Source organism: Molothrus aeneus, chromosome 12 (genome assembly GCF_037042795.1).
Source record: "Molothrus aeneus isolate 106 chromosome 12, BPBGC_Maene_1.0, whole genome shotgun sequence".
In the NCBI taxonomy this organism is placed as follows: domain Eukaryota; kingdom Metazoa; phylum Chordata; class Aves; order Passeriformes; family Icteridae; genus Molothrus; species Molothrus aeneus.
The window spans coordinates 9,773,179-9,793,002 of NC_089657.1; the positions used below are offsets into that span (position 1 = coordinate 9,773,179).

Consider the following 19,824-nt stretch of genomic DNA (forward strand, 5'->3'; position numbering starts at 1 on the left):
TTCTGCACTCGTCGGCTGACCGCGGCCTCCCTCGCACCCCAGGTGAACGTCTTGGCACCAGGCTGCGGCTGGTCTGGGAGGAGGAGGAAGGGAGTGTGTGTCTGTGTGAGAGTGCCATTCCCATTCCCTTTCTTTCTTTCTTATTTTTTTAAATTCCTCTTTGAAAGAGAAATCTTTTGTATAGGTGCCAAAAGGGGAAAGGTCTAAATAAGTGGCCCCTGCGAAATGTTTTCTGACTGATTTTGTTGTAGCAGAGCCCAGCTGTATAAACTGGCCATAAAGACAAGGCTTTGAGCCACAGAGATAGGGCTCTAGTTGAGGAGCAGGTAGGTGCTGCAGTTAATCCCTCCTGCTTTTGGCTGCGTAATGCTGGGGAAAGTGCAGAAGGGAGGAGCAGCATTAACTGCTCTCTGTCACCCGAGGACAGTGGGAGCAGTGACTCCTCCAGTGGTGGAGCCTCAGCCCTAGAGTTCAGCTGCTCCCAATGCTGGATTTAGAGTGCTGCTGGCTGGATTTATAGTCTGCTTGAGTGTCTGTGCACTACAATCTAGGTGTCTTCTGGTAAGGCTTTTGTTACTAAACAAGTCAAGTCCTAGCATAGCTTGATCTCTTGAGGGGTTTAAAGGAGAGCTGATTTCTTTAGGCTGGAACTTAATGTCCATGTGCTCATTTCTCTTCCCACCTTTGATTACCACTGTGGTCTGTCCTCCTTAAGGGTGCCAAAGGTGCAGCAATGTGGCAGTACTCAGTGCCTGCTGCAGAACCTTTCTTGAAGAAGTCTCTGATGGCCCCATCAGCCTGTGCTGAAGGTTTGGTGTCTCCAAGCCAATCCAGAAAAACAGCACATGGGGGAGTTGTAGAATCATATGGCAGGGAAAGAGTCTGCAAAATGAAATGCAAGTGCTGTGCAGACCAGTCTCTGTGTTTTAGCTTCTCTGGTCAGCCATTGCAGAGGCAAGGTGGAACAGGAGTACCTGGTGCTTGTGTCTGTGGGAGGACAGCGACAAGGGGCTGGCACAGGAAAAAGAGCTATCTTCATGCACATTAAGAGAGATTTTAAAAGCCTGCTATGCCTTTTGTTTATTTGATTGCTTCCAAACAGGGTTTAAAAATTAAGGTGATGGTTTTATGGTTTTTTTATCTTCTATTGTGGGTGAACTTGGTTCATGTTGCAAAGCACCAAATTCCTTTTATAAATCAGGCAGCAACAAAGCCTGCTGTCCCAGGGGATGAGGGAGATGTGCTGAAATCTGCCTGGCTTTGCTTTATCCTCTTGCCAAGCCTGGAGGAAAAGCAGTGAGTTGTGGGGCAGCCTTGCCTGGCTCTGCTGCTCGCCCCGCGCTGCCCGCCCGGCAGCATTCACGCTCTTCTGGCCGCTGCTTCCTGGAGACTGGGAGCAATCCTCTCTGCATTTGCAGCCTGGATTTGATTTGGGGATTAAATCTCTGCTGTGCATTTCATTCTTTCCTAAATCATACTGCTCTTCCTAGCTGGCAGGAAAATTCTGTCTTTCCTCCGCATCTTGAAGTGATAAGTGCACTGGGTTTGCAGTGAAGGAAAAAGGCAGTTTTATGTTTTTATTTCATTTTTTGTTTCTTGCTGTTTTACAAAGCTCTTTGCTCCATTATTCAAGATTCATTGTTCCCTGCTTTTCAGAGGTTCTGCTGTAGCTGCAGCCCAAGACATTAGAGCCCTTTTCATCCCCTATACCAGGCTGGGCTCCCAGCTGAGGCTAGGGTGTGCTCTTTCTTGTGCTGCAGTTTTTGCTCTTTGACAAAAAAGTGAGCTCTGGGGATATAGGGATCAGGTTTAGCACCCTGGATCTGACCTGGATGTTCACACACTCTGCAAAATCTGTGCATCTGAATGTGCTGTTGTACAAGCACATGATACTCACTGGCTTTGTCCATCTGGATTGTTGTGGAGGAGCTGCCTCTGGGGTGCCCAGCAAGTGTGAGTGCTACCAGGGAGGTGCATGACATCACCCTCTTTTCAGGGATGTCAGGCTGCCTCACATTTATTGTCTGCTTTGTGCTAGCTTGTGCCAAGAGGTTTGATGCAAAAAATTCACACCTGCCTGACTTGTGATTTGTTTTACTGCAAATAGCGTCTAATAGACTTCCCTCCCAACCTGTTGTTTTGTTTCCAGGGTGCATGATTAAGCCTTTGGGCTCTGAATGAGACAGTGATTCAGCCCCTGTTATCAGCAGGGAGGGTAGAAGGGGAAGAAGCCTGACATCCCCTCTTGACTGCCTTGAAGCACACAGCTTTTGTGTCCTTCCTCCTCCAGCTGTCATTGGCAGTAGAGGGAGAGTATCTGACTTCTTCATCCTGGTATCCAAAATCAATGCTTCCTGCTGAGCTACATGTTTTGTAGCTCTGCTCAGACACAGTTGTTTGATCATTGTGTTTCTGCCTTCCGGGTATGAATAGTTTGGAAAAGTGAAGTTTAGCAGCTGGCTGAAGCTGTCAGCAGAGCTTTGATCCATTAGGGGCTGAGACTCACCCACCAATGTGCAGGCACAGATGTGCACACACACACAGATGTGCATGTCTGACCTGTGCAGGCTGGCTCAGGGGCATGGAAGGGCACAAGGGATGAGTTTCTGGATCCAGCAGTGTAGCCATGGTCACAGCTGCTCCCCCCACTGCTGAGTGACCACGCAGACGTGGATGATGCTGAGTGAGCTCTTCAGTGTAGATCCTGCCCAAGGCTTGAATATGTGCTGCTCTGTATCAAACAAGACACCTCCGCTGCTCTGTTGCTGTCTTTAAGCCCAAGGAATGAGTCATGGCAAAATGCAAATCTGTTCTACCCCAGGGAGATATTCCCATCATGGACTCTAGCACATCCATAGTGCTGTCTTTCACTCCAGGAGATGCCTGGACTCCTTTCTTTCTGATTTTAAGACACTTCTGCTCCCACGGTCTGAAAGTACTTTTTAGGTGCTGATGTTAGACTGAGCATCTCTGAGACAAATGCCTTCTCTTCGGAAAAACTGTCTGAAGATTCTTGTAGAATCCCATGACAGAGCAAAGGAGAGCTCTGCAAGACTCCCCAGGCTCCACTCCCAGTGCAAGGACTCATCACAGCTGGATGTCTCTGGAATGATTCTGAAGGGTTAACAAGAGATGTCAGGCCTCCTTGTACTTGGCAGAGGAAGCCAGAAGGCTGTGGCATCACACCACAAACTTTTACAAAACTGCAAGACTGGGGTTTAAACAACTGTGATTAGCTGAGGCTAACAATAAAAGAAATAAAATACTCTGACCTAGCAGAGCTGTTGGCTGTAAAAGACTCAGGCAAATGCACCTTGAGTGAAAAACCATGAGAAATGGCTGTTTTGGGAGAAGGCAGCTCTGGTGGGAAAGCTGGCAAACGTTTACTTTGATGCAGTGTAAAAGTATCGTATGAGCTCCCAGCCCTTGTGGCTGAAAGAGTGGTGCTAAAGTGGATTGTGTCCCTGTGTGAACTCTAGATGACAGTGATGTCTGAGTGATGCAGCTGTTGATCCCTCCTTTGCAAAAGGTGCACTGCCAGCATATCAAGAGACCTCTTGGTGACAGAGGAGTCATCTCTGTTCTGCTCAGTGCCATCTTCATATTTATAAGCTGGTATTTCTGCGTGACTGCATGGCCAAAAGTCCAGTAAATGACTGTAATTAAACTTGATGTGATTTATTCACAAGGGTGGGTTCATTTATACATCATGGAGTTGTCTGTCCTAATCCAAGAATCCTTGAACAAACAGCTCTGAATTTGCATCTCATAAAGTAGCCGGCATTTTTCCATGGAGAGCATGAACTCAGGTAGAAGTGTGAATATACTTTCCTATCAGCCTTTCATACACACATCCTGTTGTTTGGACGTGGATAACACAGCCAAGTGTCTGCTGCCTTTGATGCCTTTGTGTGCCTGGGAGCTGTGGTGCTGTGCTTTCTTACAACTGAATTGGGTGTGAGTGATGAAGAGTGACTGGAAGGTTTAGTGAAAAACAAGCTGTCTTCTGTGAAGTATCTGTGAAAGAAAGGGGAAGACAAAGATGTGTTTGATCATTAAACAGGATGGGAATAAAGATTCTCTGGAGAAGGCTTAAAACAGGCTAACTAATGTCTTCTGGAGAATCTTTGTGGTAAAATAACTCCACATTTTGAGGGGAACCTTAGACTTGATGCCATAATCCTAAACCTTTTTTCGAGACTAGTCTGTAGCTTTGTGATGTTCGTGATGAGTGAAGAGTGGTTTCCCAAGCTCTGATCTAGTGGACAGCTGGGTGATAAGTGGAAAGTCTAAAAAGATGTGGTCAAAGTGAACAACTGACAGAGGAGAAGGAAGATAAGCAATTTCTCATGGTTGCAGGGAGCACTGCAGTCTTGTTTTTGTATAGCCATGGGCCAGCCCAGGTGGGAGCTGAGATAATGTGGGAGATTACTTAGAGGATCATGCTGGTGTTGCAGTATATGTAAAAAAAAAGGAGTGTGGGTGGATACTGAATGTAGGAATATGTGAAAAACACTTTGCTTATAAATGCAGGGGGTCCCAAGAGACAAATTGTGCTGTAGCAGTACATCTCCAACATAGCCTTGCCTTTGTGTTCTACTTTCAAAGTAAAAATCCTGCTGATCTCTGTTCCTGGAGAAAGTGGGTCTAAAGCAAGAGCCCTAAAGGGTCAGTTGTGGTTATATTGTCAGGTCATCACACTGGAATAATATTGGCCTTTCAAGGCAGTTAAAAAGTATCCCTGTGCATTTGGCTTCCAGAAATGCAATTAGAAGGGATAAATGATTATCTAATTTGCTGAGACATTTCAGTGAGTTTATTGGATTGTAGCTTCAGTATTTGCCATGAACTAAGCAGAGGAATCTTTGCAATTTTCAATGCCATTAGTTTGTGTTCCAGAGGGTGCAGGTGCATGGGAAGAGCCATTTGTGGTTAGATAGGGAAGGAAGTCACATTCCCTTGTGTTTATCATTGTCATCTCTCAGCCACGGTGTTGATTTTTGGAAAGGCAAGGGTTACTTTTTTCCCCTCTTGGTTGTTGCAAAAAATGTGACCAGAAATGGTTATTTAGGAGCAAAATATGTTTGAACTTTAGAAACCAACAAAGGCTTGCCTCCTTGTGCCCTTCCAGGGACCCTGAGACAGGCACAGCAAAATGAGTTATTTTCTCTTTGGGGCTACCTCTGCAGAATATGTCAGCACTTTGTGTGTCTTGCAACAGATTTGCCTGGCAAAAGTAACTCATGGCTGGTTGTGGGGTTGTTTTCTTCCTCCTTCCCTTTTTTTCCCTTGTCTCCTTGTTCCCGTTCCCTCTTTTCCCACTGTGAACTGCAGGTGTGGACTGCTGCAAGTAGGGGACCGAGTCCTTTCCATCAACGGCATCGCGACGGAGGACGGCACCATGGAGGAGGCCAACCAGCTCCTGCGCGACGCGGCGCTCACCAACAAAGTGGTGCTGGAGATCGAGTTCGACGTCGCAGGTACCTTCCCAAAGGAGCTGCTGCTCCTCTCTGCCCGTGGGGCTCTGCCAGTGCCTTTGCTCACCCACAGTGGGGAGTGTATTCAGCAGGCTCAGAGGGAAGAGTGAGAAACCCTGTGAGGACCTTCTCCATTTCTTGCTGTTCTCTAATGTGCACTGAGGTGGAGGGTTCTTCTGATCCTTTCATAAATATTCTGTGCTCACTGCTTGGCTGAGATAAGCCTAAGAGGTAGATGAAGAGGACACACTTTAAATATTTGCTCATTAATAGGAATAATATTCATATTCATTTATGGCCTTGAGGCCAGGTGGGAGCCAAAGCTATAGGCTAGGGGTAAAGTGCAGTTTTGTATTAAAAAAGATTTTTTTTCCCATTTACATTGACAGAGCTGCTTCAGTTTTGAAATACTGTGTGATGTAAGCACTTGATGTTCAGAGCATGTCTTTTTAATGAGAATCCAAATTTCAACCTGAAGTCCACAGGGCCTCAGATATCCTTATTTGAACCAATAAGGCAGTGCTTTATGGGCTTGTTTTCTTGGTTCCAAAGAAACCATCCATGCAACTGAAAACTCTCTTTTTTCTCCTTTTTTTCTTTTTTGTTTGTTTTTTTGCTTTATAGAGTCTGTCATACCCAGCAGCGGTACTTTCCACGTTAAATTGCCCAAGAAAAGAGGTGTAGAGCTTGGAATTACAATCAGCTGTAAGTATTGCTCAGACTTGCAGTAGCAGTTGCAAGAGCCTCTGCTTTCCACACAGGCATTTTAGAAGATTCAACAGAGAGATAAGATCATGTGGGGTTTCTGTGGCACTCCAGTGCTCGTGATTTATCCCAGAATGAATCAGATGTGTGGTTCCTGCCTCCATGAGCTGGCAGCTGCAGAGAAAAGCAGCTGCATGAAGGGTTGGCACAAAGGATGTGTCTCAACTGATTACCTGATCTGTGGTGCAGAATTATGTTATATGTAATATTATTTTTATTTCCTTGCTCACACTTGTATTATGTTCTTTTGAAAAAGAATTGCCTGGGTCTGGTGGGACCCTTGCAAAAAGAGGTGGAGAGAGGAGAACAAGTGAGAGGTGAACCCCACAGCTTGTAGGGTGGAGAGGGAGAACTGCCAAGAGGAGGGGCATGAAGAGGGTGGTTGGTTTTAGAGACAGTGGAAGGCACTTTAAATTCCAGGGTTTCCCAGGAATTGTTTCATTTACAAGCTCAAGCCATGCAGAAGGAGAGCCATGTGCCAGAACTTAGTATGCACTGAGAGAAGAGAACATAAACCTTTTTTCTTTTTTTATCTCTTCTGTGCTCACTCTTAATTAATTATCTCTGTTTCTCTTCTGAGCATAGTTTTTAATTTAAAGATCTTTTGGCCTCTTTGGAGAGGATGCTGTAAGGGGATGATATAGGCAGATCCATCCCAAATTTCTGGATAACCTGGGGTCTTGTTATGCCTTGTGTCAGTGAATTTTTCCTGTATGGCAAACACATGCAGGTCTCAGATCACTCATCCCTCTCTCACTTCTGGGTAAAGTGAGTTGAATCATCTGAGGTTTGCCATGCCCAGAGACTGCCACCACCTCTGATCTGAAGCAGAGCAGCTTGTGAGATGCAATAATGGGATCTCTTGTCTGAGCCCTCAGGAGCATGGACCCAGCTGTGTCTGGGGAATGGAGTCGCAGGGGACACTTGGAAACTGGGCTTCATTAAAAGAGAAGCTATGGTAATTACCTCTTGACATTTACAGCATTAGTTAGACAGTTAATTGGAGGTGTTCTGGTCTAAGTAGGATAATTCTCAGGAGTGACTGGAACATTGACAGGATGATGCATTTGCACCTAGTGATATTTCTTGTCCCTCTTCTCAGCTTCCCCTATTTGTGCCACAAGGACAATCCTGAGAAATAACAGCACAGTATTTAACATTGGGCTTGGTAGCAGTTAATGTCTGAAGACATCAAAGTGCTTTCTGAAAGCAGCAGGCTGTCTATAATGGCATTTCACTGGTGGGGAGTAGTGCATGGTGCAGACTGTGCTGGGTTCCAACCTGCTGCCCTGCCACTGCCTTGGCATTCCAGCCTCAGGGAGCAATCCAGGATTATGGATCTGGTAGCAAAAGCTGGCTTGAGCAAGGCCCTATTAAGTTTCAAAGTTTAGTTTATGTCTGGGGCTAGAGAGTAAAATGAACTTGGGAGCTGCTGGCAAGAACAGAAGTTTTTATTTGTGAAGTCTTATTTGAACGGGATCTGCTTCAGATATGCATTTACACTTCAAACATATTTTTATGTTGGAAAGGTTTTCATTTCAAATCTGTTAAAAGGAGTGATTTCACACACTTTTTTGAAATCACTGCTAACAGAAAGGAACTGACCCCTGGGTTTTAAATAGATGCCCATTATTCAACTACAAAGCGGTTTTTTGAACACTATAATTGATTTGATCTTTTTGATTGCTGAACATGTTTGTAGGATATTGTTTAAGTAATGCACATGCATAAACCTATATTGCAGTTGTTTCCTGAGTCAAAGCCAAAATTATACTTAAAAATGGAGAAAAACATAGGCATCCAGAAAATGCAGTGGCAAAGATGAAATTCAAGCTTAATCCTAATTTTGTTTTCATATATTAATCTTTATAAACATATGTCCACATGATCCTTAGCAAATTAGATCATAATTTTTTCACTTTGCCTCTGGCCAGGCAGATAAACATACCAGTTTCAAACATTAAAACCAAAGCAAGCAGCCTTATGTTAAGTACTTCCTGCAAAGACATGATGTGCATGCAGGAGTGTGATGCAAGCAGCAAAAGAAAAGAGGTAAAAATAACCCTTCTCTGTTTTGCTGAGTTCCTTTCCTCTCAGTTCTGCTGACTTGAGTGTTTGTGGAGATCTAGAAACAGCTTTTACAGCTTTCCTTCTGATATGGAAAAGTATATAACTACTGTTTTAAAGGACTTGGTTTGCTGGCCTCTTGCATTTCATTCCTGTTCCCTACTCTGTAAAACTGGAGCAGCTTGAGTAGATGAGAAGGTGAAGGGGTCAGAAGAAGATCCACTGCACTGTCATGGCCACAGAATTGGGTTTATTCATGAACTTTATAGTCTAGCTGCACTACAGAGGTAAGATGAGTTGCTCTCACTGAGTTTTACCTCTTGGCTTCAGCTGGCTTCTCTGAGGTTAATTCCTCTGCCTGGGAAGGTTTGCCTCTGCCTTCTTAAATGGGCAGGAGGTGTTACGACCTCATCAGAGGAGCACTACAGGAATAAATGTGATCAAGTTCTTGCTGTCCTGTGGCTTCCAGAGCTAATTGGGAGATGGACTAGGTAAAGGGTGGGGGGAGAGCAGGATTCTTGATGGATAAATTGGAAGAATTCATGTAATGGAGCTGGCTGTAGGAGAAGCCATAAATCTGCTGGAAATGCTCATAAAAGGGCTGAAAGGCCGGGAGATTTGTGTATGAGGAGGGCAGATGCTGCTGGTTCTGGGATGAACATGCAGAGAGGGGCTGTACTTGTTCCTGGTGAGGGGCAGATATTTTCAGAGGGCATTTAATCTTTCAGAGATCTCAAGGTTTTCCAGAAAGAGGAGGCTTGGGCTGGATGAGTCTCTAGTTGTGGTCTGAGAGCATGGATGGGTTTCTTCCCCCTGCTCCAACACAGTGTGGCAAAGGGACACAGTAAATCAAGATGCATGGTGGAAATACATGCATTTAGCACTATTTCCCTTTCCATTCCTCAAAGGATGACTACAAAATCCAGGGGCTGAGCCTCTCACTGACAGTGCTTTGAACTCCTGAGGGATCTCTGTGCCCTCAAGCCTCATTTCAGTCTCCTCAATATGCTAAATGACATACACTGAAGCTGCCATGTGTGTGCTGCTCCATGCACTTTGTCCAGAGGTGAAGGGATACAATGCCAGCTAAACTCTCATTTTCTCTGAGAAAGTACCAGTATTTCAGCCTCTGTTCCAGAGAGAAGGGCATTTGCTTGTAGAGCAGCTACTCTGGCTGAAGAGCAGAGCATACTCCTTTCTGCTTCAAGAGCTCTGAAGCTTACCTGTTTGCAGCAACCTCTGGGGCTCAGAATGGTGAGGATGCAAATACTGCTAAACTGAGAGTTTTGACACAGGAATGTGAAGATTTGACCCTTGTTAGCCTGAACAACCCGTCTCCATTAGCAGAACTCATGCCTCAAATGCTCTGATCTTGCTGGCTGCATCCAGTTCTAATGATACAGTGGCACCTTTGAAGGTTTTCTGTAAATCTCCTATAAATTAAAATCTCCAGCAGTGAGAAGCTAATAGTCACGTATTCTCAAATGTTCAATACCTTAGCTCTTAAAATAAGGTATAGATTTGTTATTCCCCTCAGCAAAATGATAGTTGATTACACAAAAGATTACCTTTTGTATTGAGAGTTTGGGATTTTTTTCCTGTCTCAAATACCCTCTCCAAGGGCTGGTGGTGACATTCACTGTAGGGTAGAGATGTGTTGCTGTTGCTGTTTAAAGAGATACTGAAATTGCCATTTATTTTATATATGCATTAATACTTTATATAGCTTGTTTATCAAATTACCTTTATATATCTTAACAAATCAATTCCTGTGCCCTTGGTGTGAAGCACTGCAGATAAGGAGGAGGCAGTATATCTGCTTGCAGGTGATAAAACTGGAATTTGGGTAGATAGATAACTTCGATTAAGTCGCTTAAGCAGTGTAATCACTGTCCTAGTGAGAAGATGGATCTCTGAGCCAAGCAAATCCAGTTTTGCTGGCTCTGTATCAGCCTGTGCCCTGCCACCAGCGCAGGCGAGCGTGTCTGCAGGTGGGGCAGGCTCAGCAGCCACCTGTCCTGCCCCCTCACTCACACTACAGCTGATTCACTCCAGTGCTTTTATCCTGGTGGGATGTCCTGATCTGGCTTTGCTACCTGGAGGTTGTGAAAGGAAAAGGATCTGTGATGAGGCAGATATCCTGCTGAAGGCACTGATAATTTATGCACCTGCTGCTAAACTTAATGAATGATAGAAGAAAAAGTTCGGTACTGAGGATTTGATTTTCACTGCTGCTCTTTGTAATCAATTTTGATTCACTTTTTTCCTCTTCTCATTCCTTAGCTATCCTGAGATTATTTGGTTTCTGATTTTGTTATTTCCAATTTAAAAATGCTTCTTATTTAAATGCATTCTTATGGCATTATTACAATTTCTTTAATTACACATTGGCAGTGTTGCTTTGGCTTGGTCAATAATGAAGGGCATTTTTAACAGGTTGATGCCTGTGAAATATGTGCTGGTGCTCCTTGGAGGGGAATAATTTACCAGTACAAGTCATTATGCATTCTGTTAAAAACACAAACTGGACATGTGTTCCTGGCCTCGTCATTCATCACAGTGTAAACACTGAGTTAGCCACAATCCCAGCAGAGAGACTGAAAGCAATTTATAAAAAGTAAATAACAGTATTGATCAATTCACCTTTTTATCACTGCCCTGTCACCACTGCCAAGCAGTGTTTTCATTTTGAGTTTCTTCCCCACCACATGCTTCTACCTTTACCAGCTGTTGATTTATGGAACCTTCTCTGGGCCACTGGAGCAGATTTAAACTGTCTTTTGTACTGGTAAATCCACAAAAATTACAAATGGATCTGAAAAAAGGTCTGTTTCCACCTGCAGTGGCTTGCCCTGGCAGATGGAGGCCACAGCCAGGATGCCTGCTGAGAGTGAGCATGGGTTTCTGCACGCCAGCTCCTGCCTCCATCTCTTCCCTTGACTTCCTTTGCTGCCATCTCCATTTCACACACAGGAGAGCAAAACCCAGAGGCAAGGCTGAGTGTCCAAACTGTGTCTTCCTGCAGCAGAGTTCCCAAGACAATGTCCTTTGAAGAGATATAACCACATTAACAGCAGAAATGAATGGATAAGGAGGCTTTATTCATCTGTGCAAGTGTCTTAATGCCAAAGACCACAACCCTAATAATGATGTACTTTAGGTTGGTGCTGTTTTAATTGCAAGCAAATTGGAAATTGTCTATTCAAAATCTCACCAGGGATTCATCTGTCTAATGGCTCTGACCTCTACTGAGCCACCCTTCAGTGACATTGCATTTCTCTCACTGTCAGACAGGCAGTTGTTGCATGGATAAACATTGTCACCCTGTGTGAATGGCCAGGATGGTTAAAAATGTGGGGCTCAGGGGTGCTCAGGGCAACCTGATCCCAGCAGACAGGCAGGAAGCCCATCTGGACACTCTGCTGGGGTGCCAGGAAGGGCTTTGGGGTGCCAAAGGTTAATTAATGGAGTCAGGAACGACAGGTTTTTAGAATGAACAACAAGCCTCTGTTCTGTGCTTTGAGATTTCATTACCTTAACCTTGTATCTTACGCCTCTTGAGAGAACATGGTTATTCATTAAGTCTCTCTAACTTACCCTTCAGATCTGATGGTTTTATAAAGCCTTTGCATTTTGCATTAAGAAATTATGTAATGTGGTGATCCCCCATCCTTGGAAGTGTTCAAGGACAGGTTGGGTGGGGCTTTAAGCAACCTGGTCTGGTGGAAGGTGTCCCTGATCCATGAGCAGAACTACATGACCTTTAAGGTCCCTTCCAATCCAAGTGTTTCTATAATGACTCTGTGATTAATATTTAGAATGTTTTACATTTACAAAGGCAGCCATTTATTGAAGTTTGAGTTCTCTTTGATAGGGATAGTTGTATGCAGTTGTATATGGCTCTTCCATTTAACTCAGGTCTCAAGAGAATCTGTTCTGAGAGCAAAACTTCTAAAAAAAGCCTGCAAACAAAACCCAGAATGATTTTTCCTTAAAACTTGCTTTGTTCTCTAATGGATAAAGCACTTGGTTTGTTATCCTTGCTGCTGTCATGGGAAGCTTGTGCTGTGTTCAGTGCTGACACCAACTGTGGAGCTTCAGAAGGACCAGGTCTTGTTCTCTGCTCAGAGGCTGAGTGTGAGCAGGTCCCCCCATGTGTCACAGGACTTGCAGGGCAGATGCTGAGATAAACATAAATTCTGCAGAGCTCGAGGCATGTTGTTGTCTGTGCTTGTCTTCTTGCTGTTTTTTTTTCTCCCCTCCCTCTTTGCTCTCTTGGTGTTCATGGTCTCTGGACATGTTGAGCTGTGGCTTGGTCAGGTTAGGGATAGCCATCCCAGCCCACCACCAGGACAGGTTAAGATCCACCCTAACCCCTTTCTGTCACACTGCCTCTGCTTTGAAACTAGTAAACAAACCTTGCAGTGAAAAGTATTTTTGCTACCCTGGATTGTTTTGACAGAACCAGGCTAGGGAGTGATTAAACATGCAGCAATGCCACCTGACCCAGGGCTTTGGGTGTGCTCACAGGGTCTGCCCCCACTGCTGCTCGGACACCACTCTGTACACTTCTGTTAGCAGCAAATACATGTCCTATACTGAAAAGGAGAACAACAGTAATAATTATCAGAGTGATACATCTCAATCCCTGTGCTGTTAGTCCATGGTGTGTGGCCTTCTCAGTCAGCATGCGGATTTTTGCATTGTTTTTACCTGAACCTCACCCTTATTCCCACTACTCAGCTTTGCTCAGTGTCTCTTGTCCTGACTGCTGTCTGGTCCATGCTGTGGACAGGCTGAATATAGGCATAAGACCTCTGGGAATCTCCACAACATATCTTCCTCCCTTAGATCTGCAGACAGAGCACAACATGAGTGTCCAGTCCAAAATTGTATGGTATCAGGCTCCAGCAAAACATGGGGAAAAGAATTCCTCCAGGCTCTGAACCATTCAGCAGTCACATTGCTGTGACTATTACAAAATCAGTCACAGTCTGCTTTTTGCTGTCTGACCTCACTGTGGTTCTCAGCCCTGCCACGACTGAGATTGGCTGTCTTTAGTCTCTCTTTAGTACAGAAGGTTTGGTTATTTCTGGGAGAGGATATCCTTAAAGGTGTTGGGTTAGACATATGTTTTCAAATCTCATAAATGAATATAAACAACAGAAAAATCTAGAGCAGAGAGGTTGGTAAACACTTACTATCTCTGACTTTCTGGGTGCTCTTGAACTGCTGTTCAGGCAGGTGGATCTCTGTGTGTTTGGTGCCACGTGCCTCACAGATATTTTAATCTCTGCCCTGCACCTGATATGTTCAAAGGCTGTGAGTTTCTTTCTTCCCACACAGTTTTTGTGAGAAGCTGAGAAGCTCTGTCAACTTTAAATGAGGCAATGCAATTCCCATAGCAAGGCAGGAGGGAAGGATGCAGGGTGGAATGGATGCTCTTTCTTGGTGTATGTTTGGCGTGTGCATGACAAGGAGGTCAGGAGGAGTTTGAGTCATAAATCTCTCTTGGGTATCTCAGGAGAGCAGCAGGTCTTACAGGCAAGTCTGAAAATGTAAATGCTCCCAGAGATGCGTATTCACATTTCGTGGGCTGAAAAAGTTATCAAGGTCATCCAGGAGACAGGAGCTGGAAACCACCCACCCCTTCCAGCTCCAGCACAAACCACCCCTGATTCATATGGTTGTATGATTAAGTGCCCTAGAGAGCTGAACCAGCTGAAAAACTGAGCTTTTTCCCTGGGTTATTTTCCACCTGGAAAATTTCACAGCCCACTTTACTTGAAGAACACAGAAATACTTGTATGGAGTGTGGGGCAGAGCTGGGTGTTCTCCAGGCAGCAGTGCTAATTCTAACTGCAGCCATGGCCTTTGACTCCTTTCTCTTGTGTGTGAAGGGTGGTGAGGGGTGTTCAGCAGTGCTGGGGTTGGCAGTGCCACCTCTTCCTGTTGGACACCTCTTGCTGCTGGACACCACACGTCCTGTCCTTCAGGAGTCCAAAGGAAATTAACCTGGGCAAAGGGCAACCAACAAACTGCAGGGACTTATGTTGGGTTTTTTCCCTTTCTTTCTTAAGAGGCTTTCAGAATTCAACTGTGAAGCATCATTTTGTGATGGGAATATAAATCCCCTTTCCTTATGGCTGCTTCTCGCCATTAACCATCCACCATCCCCATCCCAGACAGCAAACTCACCATCAGGCTTTGTACCATGTGTCTCTTTGCAGCTGCAAGCAGAAAGCTGGGGGATCCTTTGATCATCTCTGACATCAAGAAGGGGAGTGTAGCACACAGGTGAGTGCAGGATTTTCCATCTGTCAAACCCACTGCAAAATGGCCTTCCATGAAGGTCTGCCAGAGAAGCTGAATGTAGCAGTTGGGTCTGGATATTTCCAGAATCCAAGGAGATCTCAGCACTAGAGGTTTTCCTTAGACCACAGTAGGGTTTGCAATAAATCTTATCTGTATTGAAGTGAATAGAGTTGAGATAATGGAGAAGATGACCAGGGCACAGGTTTAGATGTGAGCTGAGTCTCTAGGAGATGGATGTTTAGCATTTAAGAACATGTGGTAAAGGGGTTCATATATCCCAGGAGGTGCTATGGCTCATCAGGTAGTTTGCCATGTCTCAGCTCCTGCTTTGGTGAAGAGAGTGAGTGAATTGTGGGCACTGGTGGAGAACTGTGCAAATAACTCAGGATTTATTGACTTCCCCTCTGTTCCCAAGACCTCATAGCAAGGCATTCAGAGGAATTTAGTGTGTCTGTATTGCTTATTTCTAAGAGTGCTCACACAGGATTTTCCATAAGGGGTAGAAAATCTGTCAGTTAAACACCAGGCATTTTCAGGGTTATAGGTTACCCAGGATATTTAACCTTCCTGGCTGGTTCTGTCTGGATACATGCTCTACACAAATTTCCTCTCTTTAAAATTACAGGTGTCCCAGACTCAGCTCATGGTTGTTTTCCAGAAAAGACCAAGGACAGTAAAAAGTTAATATTGTCATCTCCACTGCAGAACTGAATGTGTTGTGGGATCTGAAAGGCAAATGCAAATGTACTCTTAGTTTTCTTTTCCTCTCCATGTAGAACTGGCACCTTGGAGCCAGGAGACAAGCTGCTAGCCATTGATAACATCCGACTCGACAATTGCTCAATGGAGGATGCTGTGCAGATTTTAAGGCAGTGTGAAGACCTGGTCAAATTGAAGATTAGGAAGGATGAAGATAACTCTGGTACAGAAATCCTCATGCAAACTGGTGCCTGTCCACTGTAATGACATTTCCCAATAGGTAGTGCAAACTAACAAAGATAAGGGCTGCTGCTATCCAGTCACCACTTTCCAATTGATTATAGTCTATTTTTGTTATTCTGCCCTTAAGTTATGTCTGGAAGGTTAAAATCTTATTTGGTATGAGTGTCACTGAAGACTTCTTGCTTTTGCTTCTAGAGGTTCCAAGTCTTTCCTATGACTATTTTTATTTGGGAAATAACAAGAATTCAGCATTCCTGTTTTCTCTTTCAGACGAGCAGGAGACAACTGGTGCTATTATCTACACGGTGGAACTGAAGCGATATGGAGGCCCTTTGGGAATAACCATCTCTGGGACAGAGGAACCTTTTGATCCTATTGTCATTTCAGGCTTGACTAAACGAGGGCTGGCAGAGAGGTGAGTTTTGGGGACAGAGCAGTTGAATTGATTTGAGAAGAGGTCTTGAACCATGCCAAGTTTCCTCTGCTGTCATGAACTCTTCTTTGGTGTCTTAGTCTGCTAAGGAGGAAAGGTGCTCTGAAGGTACCAAGTGACATGAAACAGTGGTGGGAGCTGTGCTGCTGGGGCAATGAGAGAGACACTTGAGGAAAAGTCAGACCCAGTGAGTCAGGTGAATTCTGCAGCCAGGAATACATATTTATTTGCCCCTCTTCCACAGGTGTGCTTCCTGGTCTGGGATTTGCCATGCACACCTTTTGTTAGGAGAGTGCCCAGCCTGCCTACGAAACCACCATAGACTCTGTCCAAGAGTCCCCTGTTGCTAAACTGGCTTATGGCCATTGCAGTGGTGTGTCCTGGTGAAACCAGGGATCTCAGGTGTATTCTGACCTGTCCTGGCTTGTTGCTCACTGTGTTACATGTGAGGTATCTCAGTGCAGGTTGGCGTGCCCAAGCATCAGGCATTTATACTGAATAAATGTAGGGACAGATTTACCTTCAGTCACCGGGGAACTTAGTGTGTACCTGGGTCTGAATATATGTGGATGTGTGGGATTTAAAAGATCAGGACATTCCTGAGAGTATAAGTGGAGCTGAGTCATACAATCTATCTTAATTAATCTTTCTATATGGGAGCTGTGACTTGTAAATAGATCATTTCAGCAGCCCTGACTCATGCTTCTCTGAGGGTCTCTTACTTTGTGCTGCTGACAGGCAGAACAGCAACAAAAAAAAAACCCTGAACAAACTGATGTAAAGTGCAAGACCTTGGGGATGTTTGACAGCAGATCTGGCCTTTTGGTTTTTTCTGTTTCAAGACCACGCTCCCTCTTAGCTGGACTGTGAAACAGCTCCCTGTCCTTTACTGCATTGTGTCCCCAGAGCTCTCAGCACACTGCTGTGTATTTCCATTGCTCCCCTTTGGTGCAGAATGCAGAAGATCTGTGTCACCTGGGGAGGAAGGGGATGGACTTGGTCATTAGTGGTTCTTCTCGCTGGGGATTTTATATCACTGCCTGCTACTGTAGGGTTTGATCTTCTTCTCTATAAAATAGTAGCCACAGAGTATCCAAGGCTTTTCTATGTAGCACTTCTGTACTGTACCTGCAACCCAGCATGAGAGAGGTTAAGAACAGCCAGCTCAAATGCTGTCAGGTGTCAGAAGACAGAATTGTACCTTCGTTGATCTCAGTTCCCTTTGCAATTCCACGGCTGTTCCTCCTTTGAACTCGGACGCACATCGGTGACTGTGCCCAGGAATGCAGCGCGGGCGAGTGCTGCAGTACCACTGAATTTTGATCAGGAGAGAGCAGCCAGTGAGGAATGAAAAGCCTTGTGAGAAGAGTGATGGAGCTGTTCAGCATGCTCACTGTGGCTGAGTAGCAGATAACAGCATGGGGACAGAGCAGCACAGGGATGTCTCTGGGTAACCTTGGCTCCCTGTGGGGAGGCCGAGGAGCACTGGGATGAAGGCTGCTTGTAGGAAAGGTGCATTTTTTTTTCCTGTGAGAGAAGGGGATGAATTGACATTGTCAAGGGAAGAGGGGTGCTCCTAGTGCTATCCTAAATTGTCCCTTTCCTGATGTCTCTACCTTTATCTGTGCCACAGATGCCCTTAGCCAGGCTCTGATTGAAGGATGGGGTCTTGAATCCGAATCCATGCTCGTGTTGGAGCACAGGACATGGTTCAGCAGCACTGACACTGGGACCTGATCCCAGTGTCTGATAACAGGAATCCACAGGCACAAGTGAAAGTCTGCACTGCATTTTGGGCTGCTGGCAGTGGGGGAGGCAGGGTGTCCTCTAGAATCTGTCACATATCTGTCTGTGGGTGACTGGCTGCCTAAGTCAAAAAGGCTTCAGAGTCAGATGATTTAGGTTTTATCTTGACCTTGAACTTTTTTTTTTTTCCTCGTGTCTGATCTTAGAGAAACCTACAAAAGCAGCTCAGGCTGTTAATGTGGTATGGAGCTTTGGATCTCTCCCATGTTACTGTCTGTGTCCCCTCCTTGAGTGCCTGCATATAGCTTAAGCCTGTGCCACAAGACTTGTACTTTCCTTCTTCTTGACCAAGGGAGTGTGCTGAACACTGAATTCTGGTTGAGGTGTAATGGTTCTCCAAGAGCAATTTTTGGCTATTGCTGACATTTTAAAGTGCCAGACCAGCCTCCTTCAGTGCCACCTACTCAAGTAGATGGGGGTGGCTGTAGGAGGGTTTGGTCTAGGAGTATCCAGCACCAAGCCATGTTGGCAGGGAGGAAAAGAGATGGTGACCCTACCCATGTGCCATGTTAATCCCTACAACATGCATACAGTCACCTCTTCCCCAGTACTTGCTGAGAAGTTCTAGCAGCCCCTTTTACACCTCTCTGCTTACCTGTTACTCAATTCTGTTCCTGAATGTCCCCTCTGAGCAAGAAGGGACATGCAGGCCATGGTTCCTTGGGCTGTTTTGTGTTCGAGGTGAGTTAAGAACTGTTGGTAGTAATGGAGAGGCACCAGATCACGAGCTGGAAACTGCTTTCTCTGTCAGTCCTGCTCAGCTTCTTTCTGCCTAGCCTCACAGGGGGGCCCTGAGAGGACTGGACTTTGGTTTGCTTTCTCCCCTTTGAAGAAAAATACCTGGCTGAACATGACCTTTCTCTTTAATTGTTTCTGTATTTTTCCCTGCTGAGAGACTTTCACAGTTACTGCAGAGATGTCATGTTGTCAGGGCTGGGTTGGGCTGGTGTCTTGGATGGATGTGTTCCCATGCTGGGTTCGGGGATACAACAGGAAACTCTTGAATGCTGAAGCACTGCAGTGAGAAAAGGATCTTCTGTAAACTGCAAGCAGTTTAGCTTGATTTTTTAAACTACAATAGATGAAACTTTTAGGACAAATCCTCTGGTCCCAGTTTCATCTGTAATTTGTTTGAACACAGAAATGTTTGCTTTCCTGACAGCTTTTCCAGGCTGATTTGGGTGGGACAAGACGGACATCTAGTGGCTGGTGGGACCATCATGGCACTGCTGAGTACCTCAGCAGCAGCAGAAGCCTGAGCAGTCCTGCCTGCTGCTTGGCTGCATTTCCTGCTTTGATGTACTTATACTGGATGTTTCACAGCAATGTGTCTACAGAACTTTGGTGTTTTGGGGAAAGCCAAGCAGCTGTTTTGCCTGCCTTGATATATCAAATTCCAGTTCTGCAGGAGCTGTCTGCAGTCCAGTTTGGAGATGCAGCCTGAGGGAGACAAGTTTTCAAAAATCCAAAAAGGACAAAAAGATATTGCAGTCCAGATTTTTCCTCCTGCCTCCATCACAGAGGTTCCTGATAGCAGAACTCCCACAGTACTTGAGGAGGAGGTTGGTGCTCTTGTGTGATGGCATTTGGGAGCTGGAGTGTGAGTTTGGGAAGCTCAGTCCAGCTCCAGCCTTGGCAGTGGCTGTGGCAGTGGACACCTCCTGCCCTGCCTGCTCCTCCCTGAGCTTCACTGGGAAGAGGTAAAGTGAGCCTGTGTTTGTGAGCAGACAGAGGGGAAGGATGGAGAAGGGGGAGAATTGCCATGACTTGTTAGTTTGCTCATGCCTGTTGCTGAAACCTGAGGATTTGTCTAGGTGAGAGCAATAGCCAGAGCTGGAATGTGGCTGAGCAATAAAACACAACCTCTTCCTGAGCTGGTGGAGAAAGTCACAGGGGTGTAGCTGAGTAGGTTGAGCTTTAAGCACATTATTAACTGCAGCTGGTTCAGCTCATGCTTGCACACACATGAGCAATTTTGTTGAGCTATTTCGGTTTGGGTTTTTTCCAATAGGTTTCTAG

General features: G+C 45.2%; 1 protein-coding gene across 2 annotated transcripts in view; it reads left to right on the forward strand.

The window, feature by feature from the left end:
- Positions 1–19,824, forward strand: part of GRIP2 (glutamate receptor interacting protein 2) — a 249,364-nt gene that overhangs the window by 210,644 nt on the left and 18,896 nt on the right. For both annotated transcript variants that reach the window (XM_066557950.1, XM_066557951.1), the window contains exons 13-17: positions 5,335–5,480; positions 6,102–6,182; positions 14,540–14,606; positions 15,401–15,546; positions 15,837–15,981. In XM_066557950.1, the coding sequence (XP_066414047.1) occupies positions 5,335–5,480; positions 6,102–6,182; positions 14,540–14,606; positions 15,401–15,546; positions 15,837–15,981 (585 nt within the window). The remainder of the gene's footprint in view (positions 1–5,334; positions 5,481–6,101; positions 6,183–14,539; positions 14,607–15,400; positions 15,547–15,836; positions 15,982–19,824) is intronic.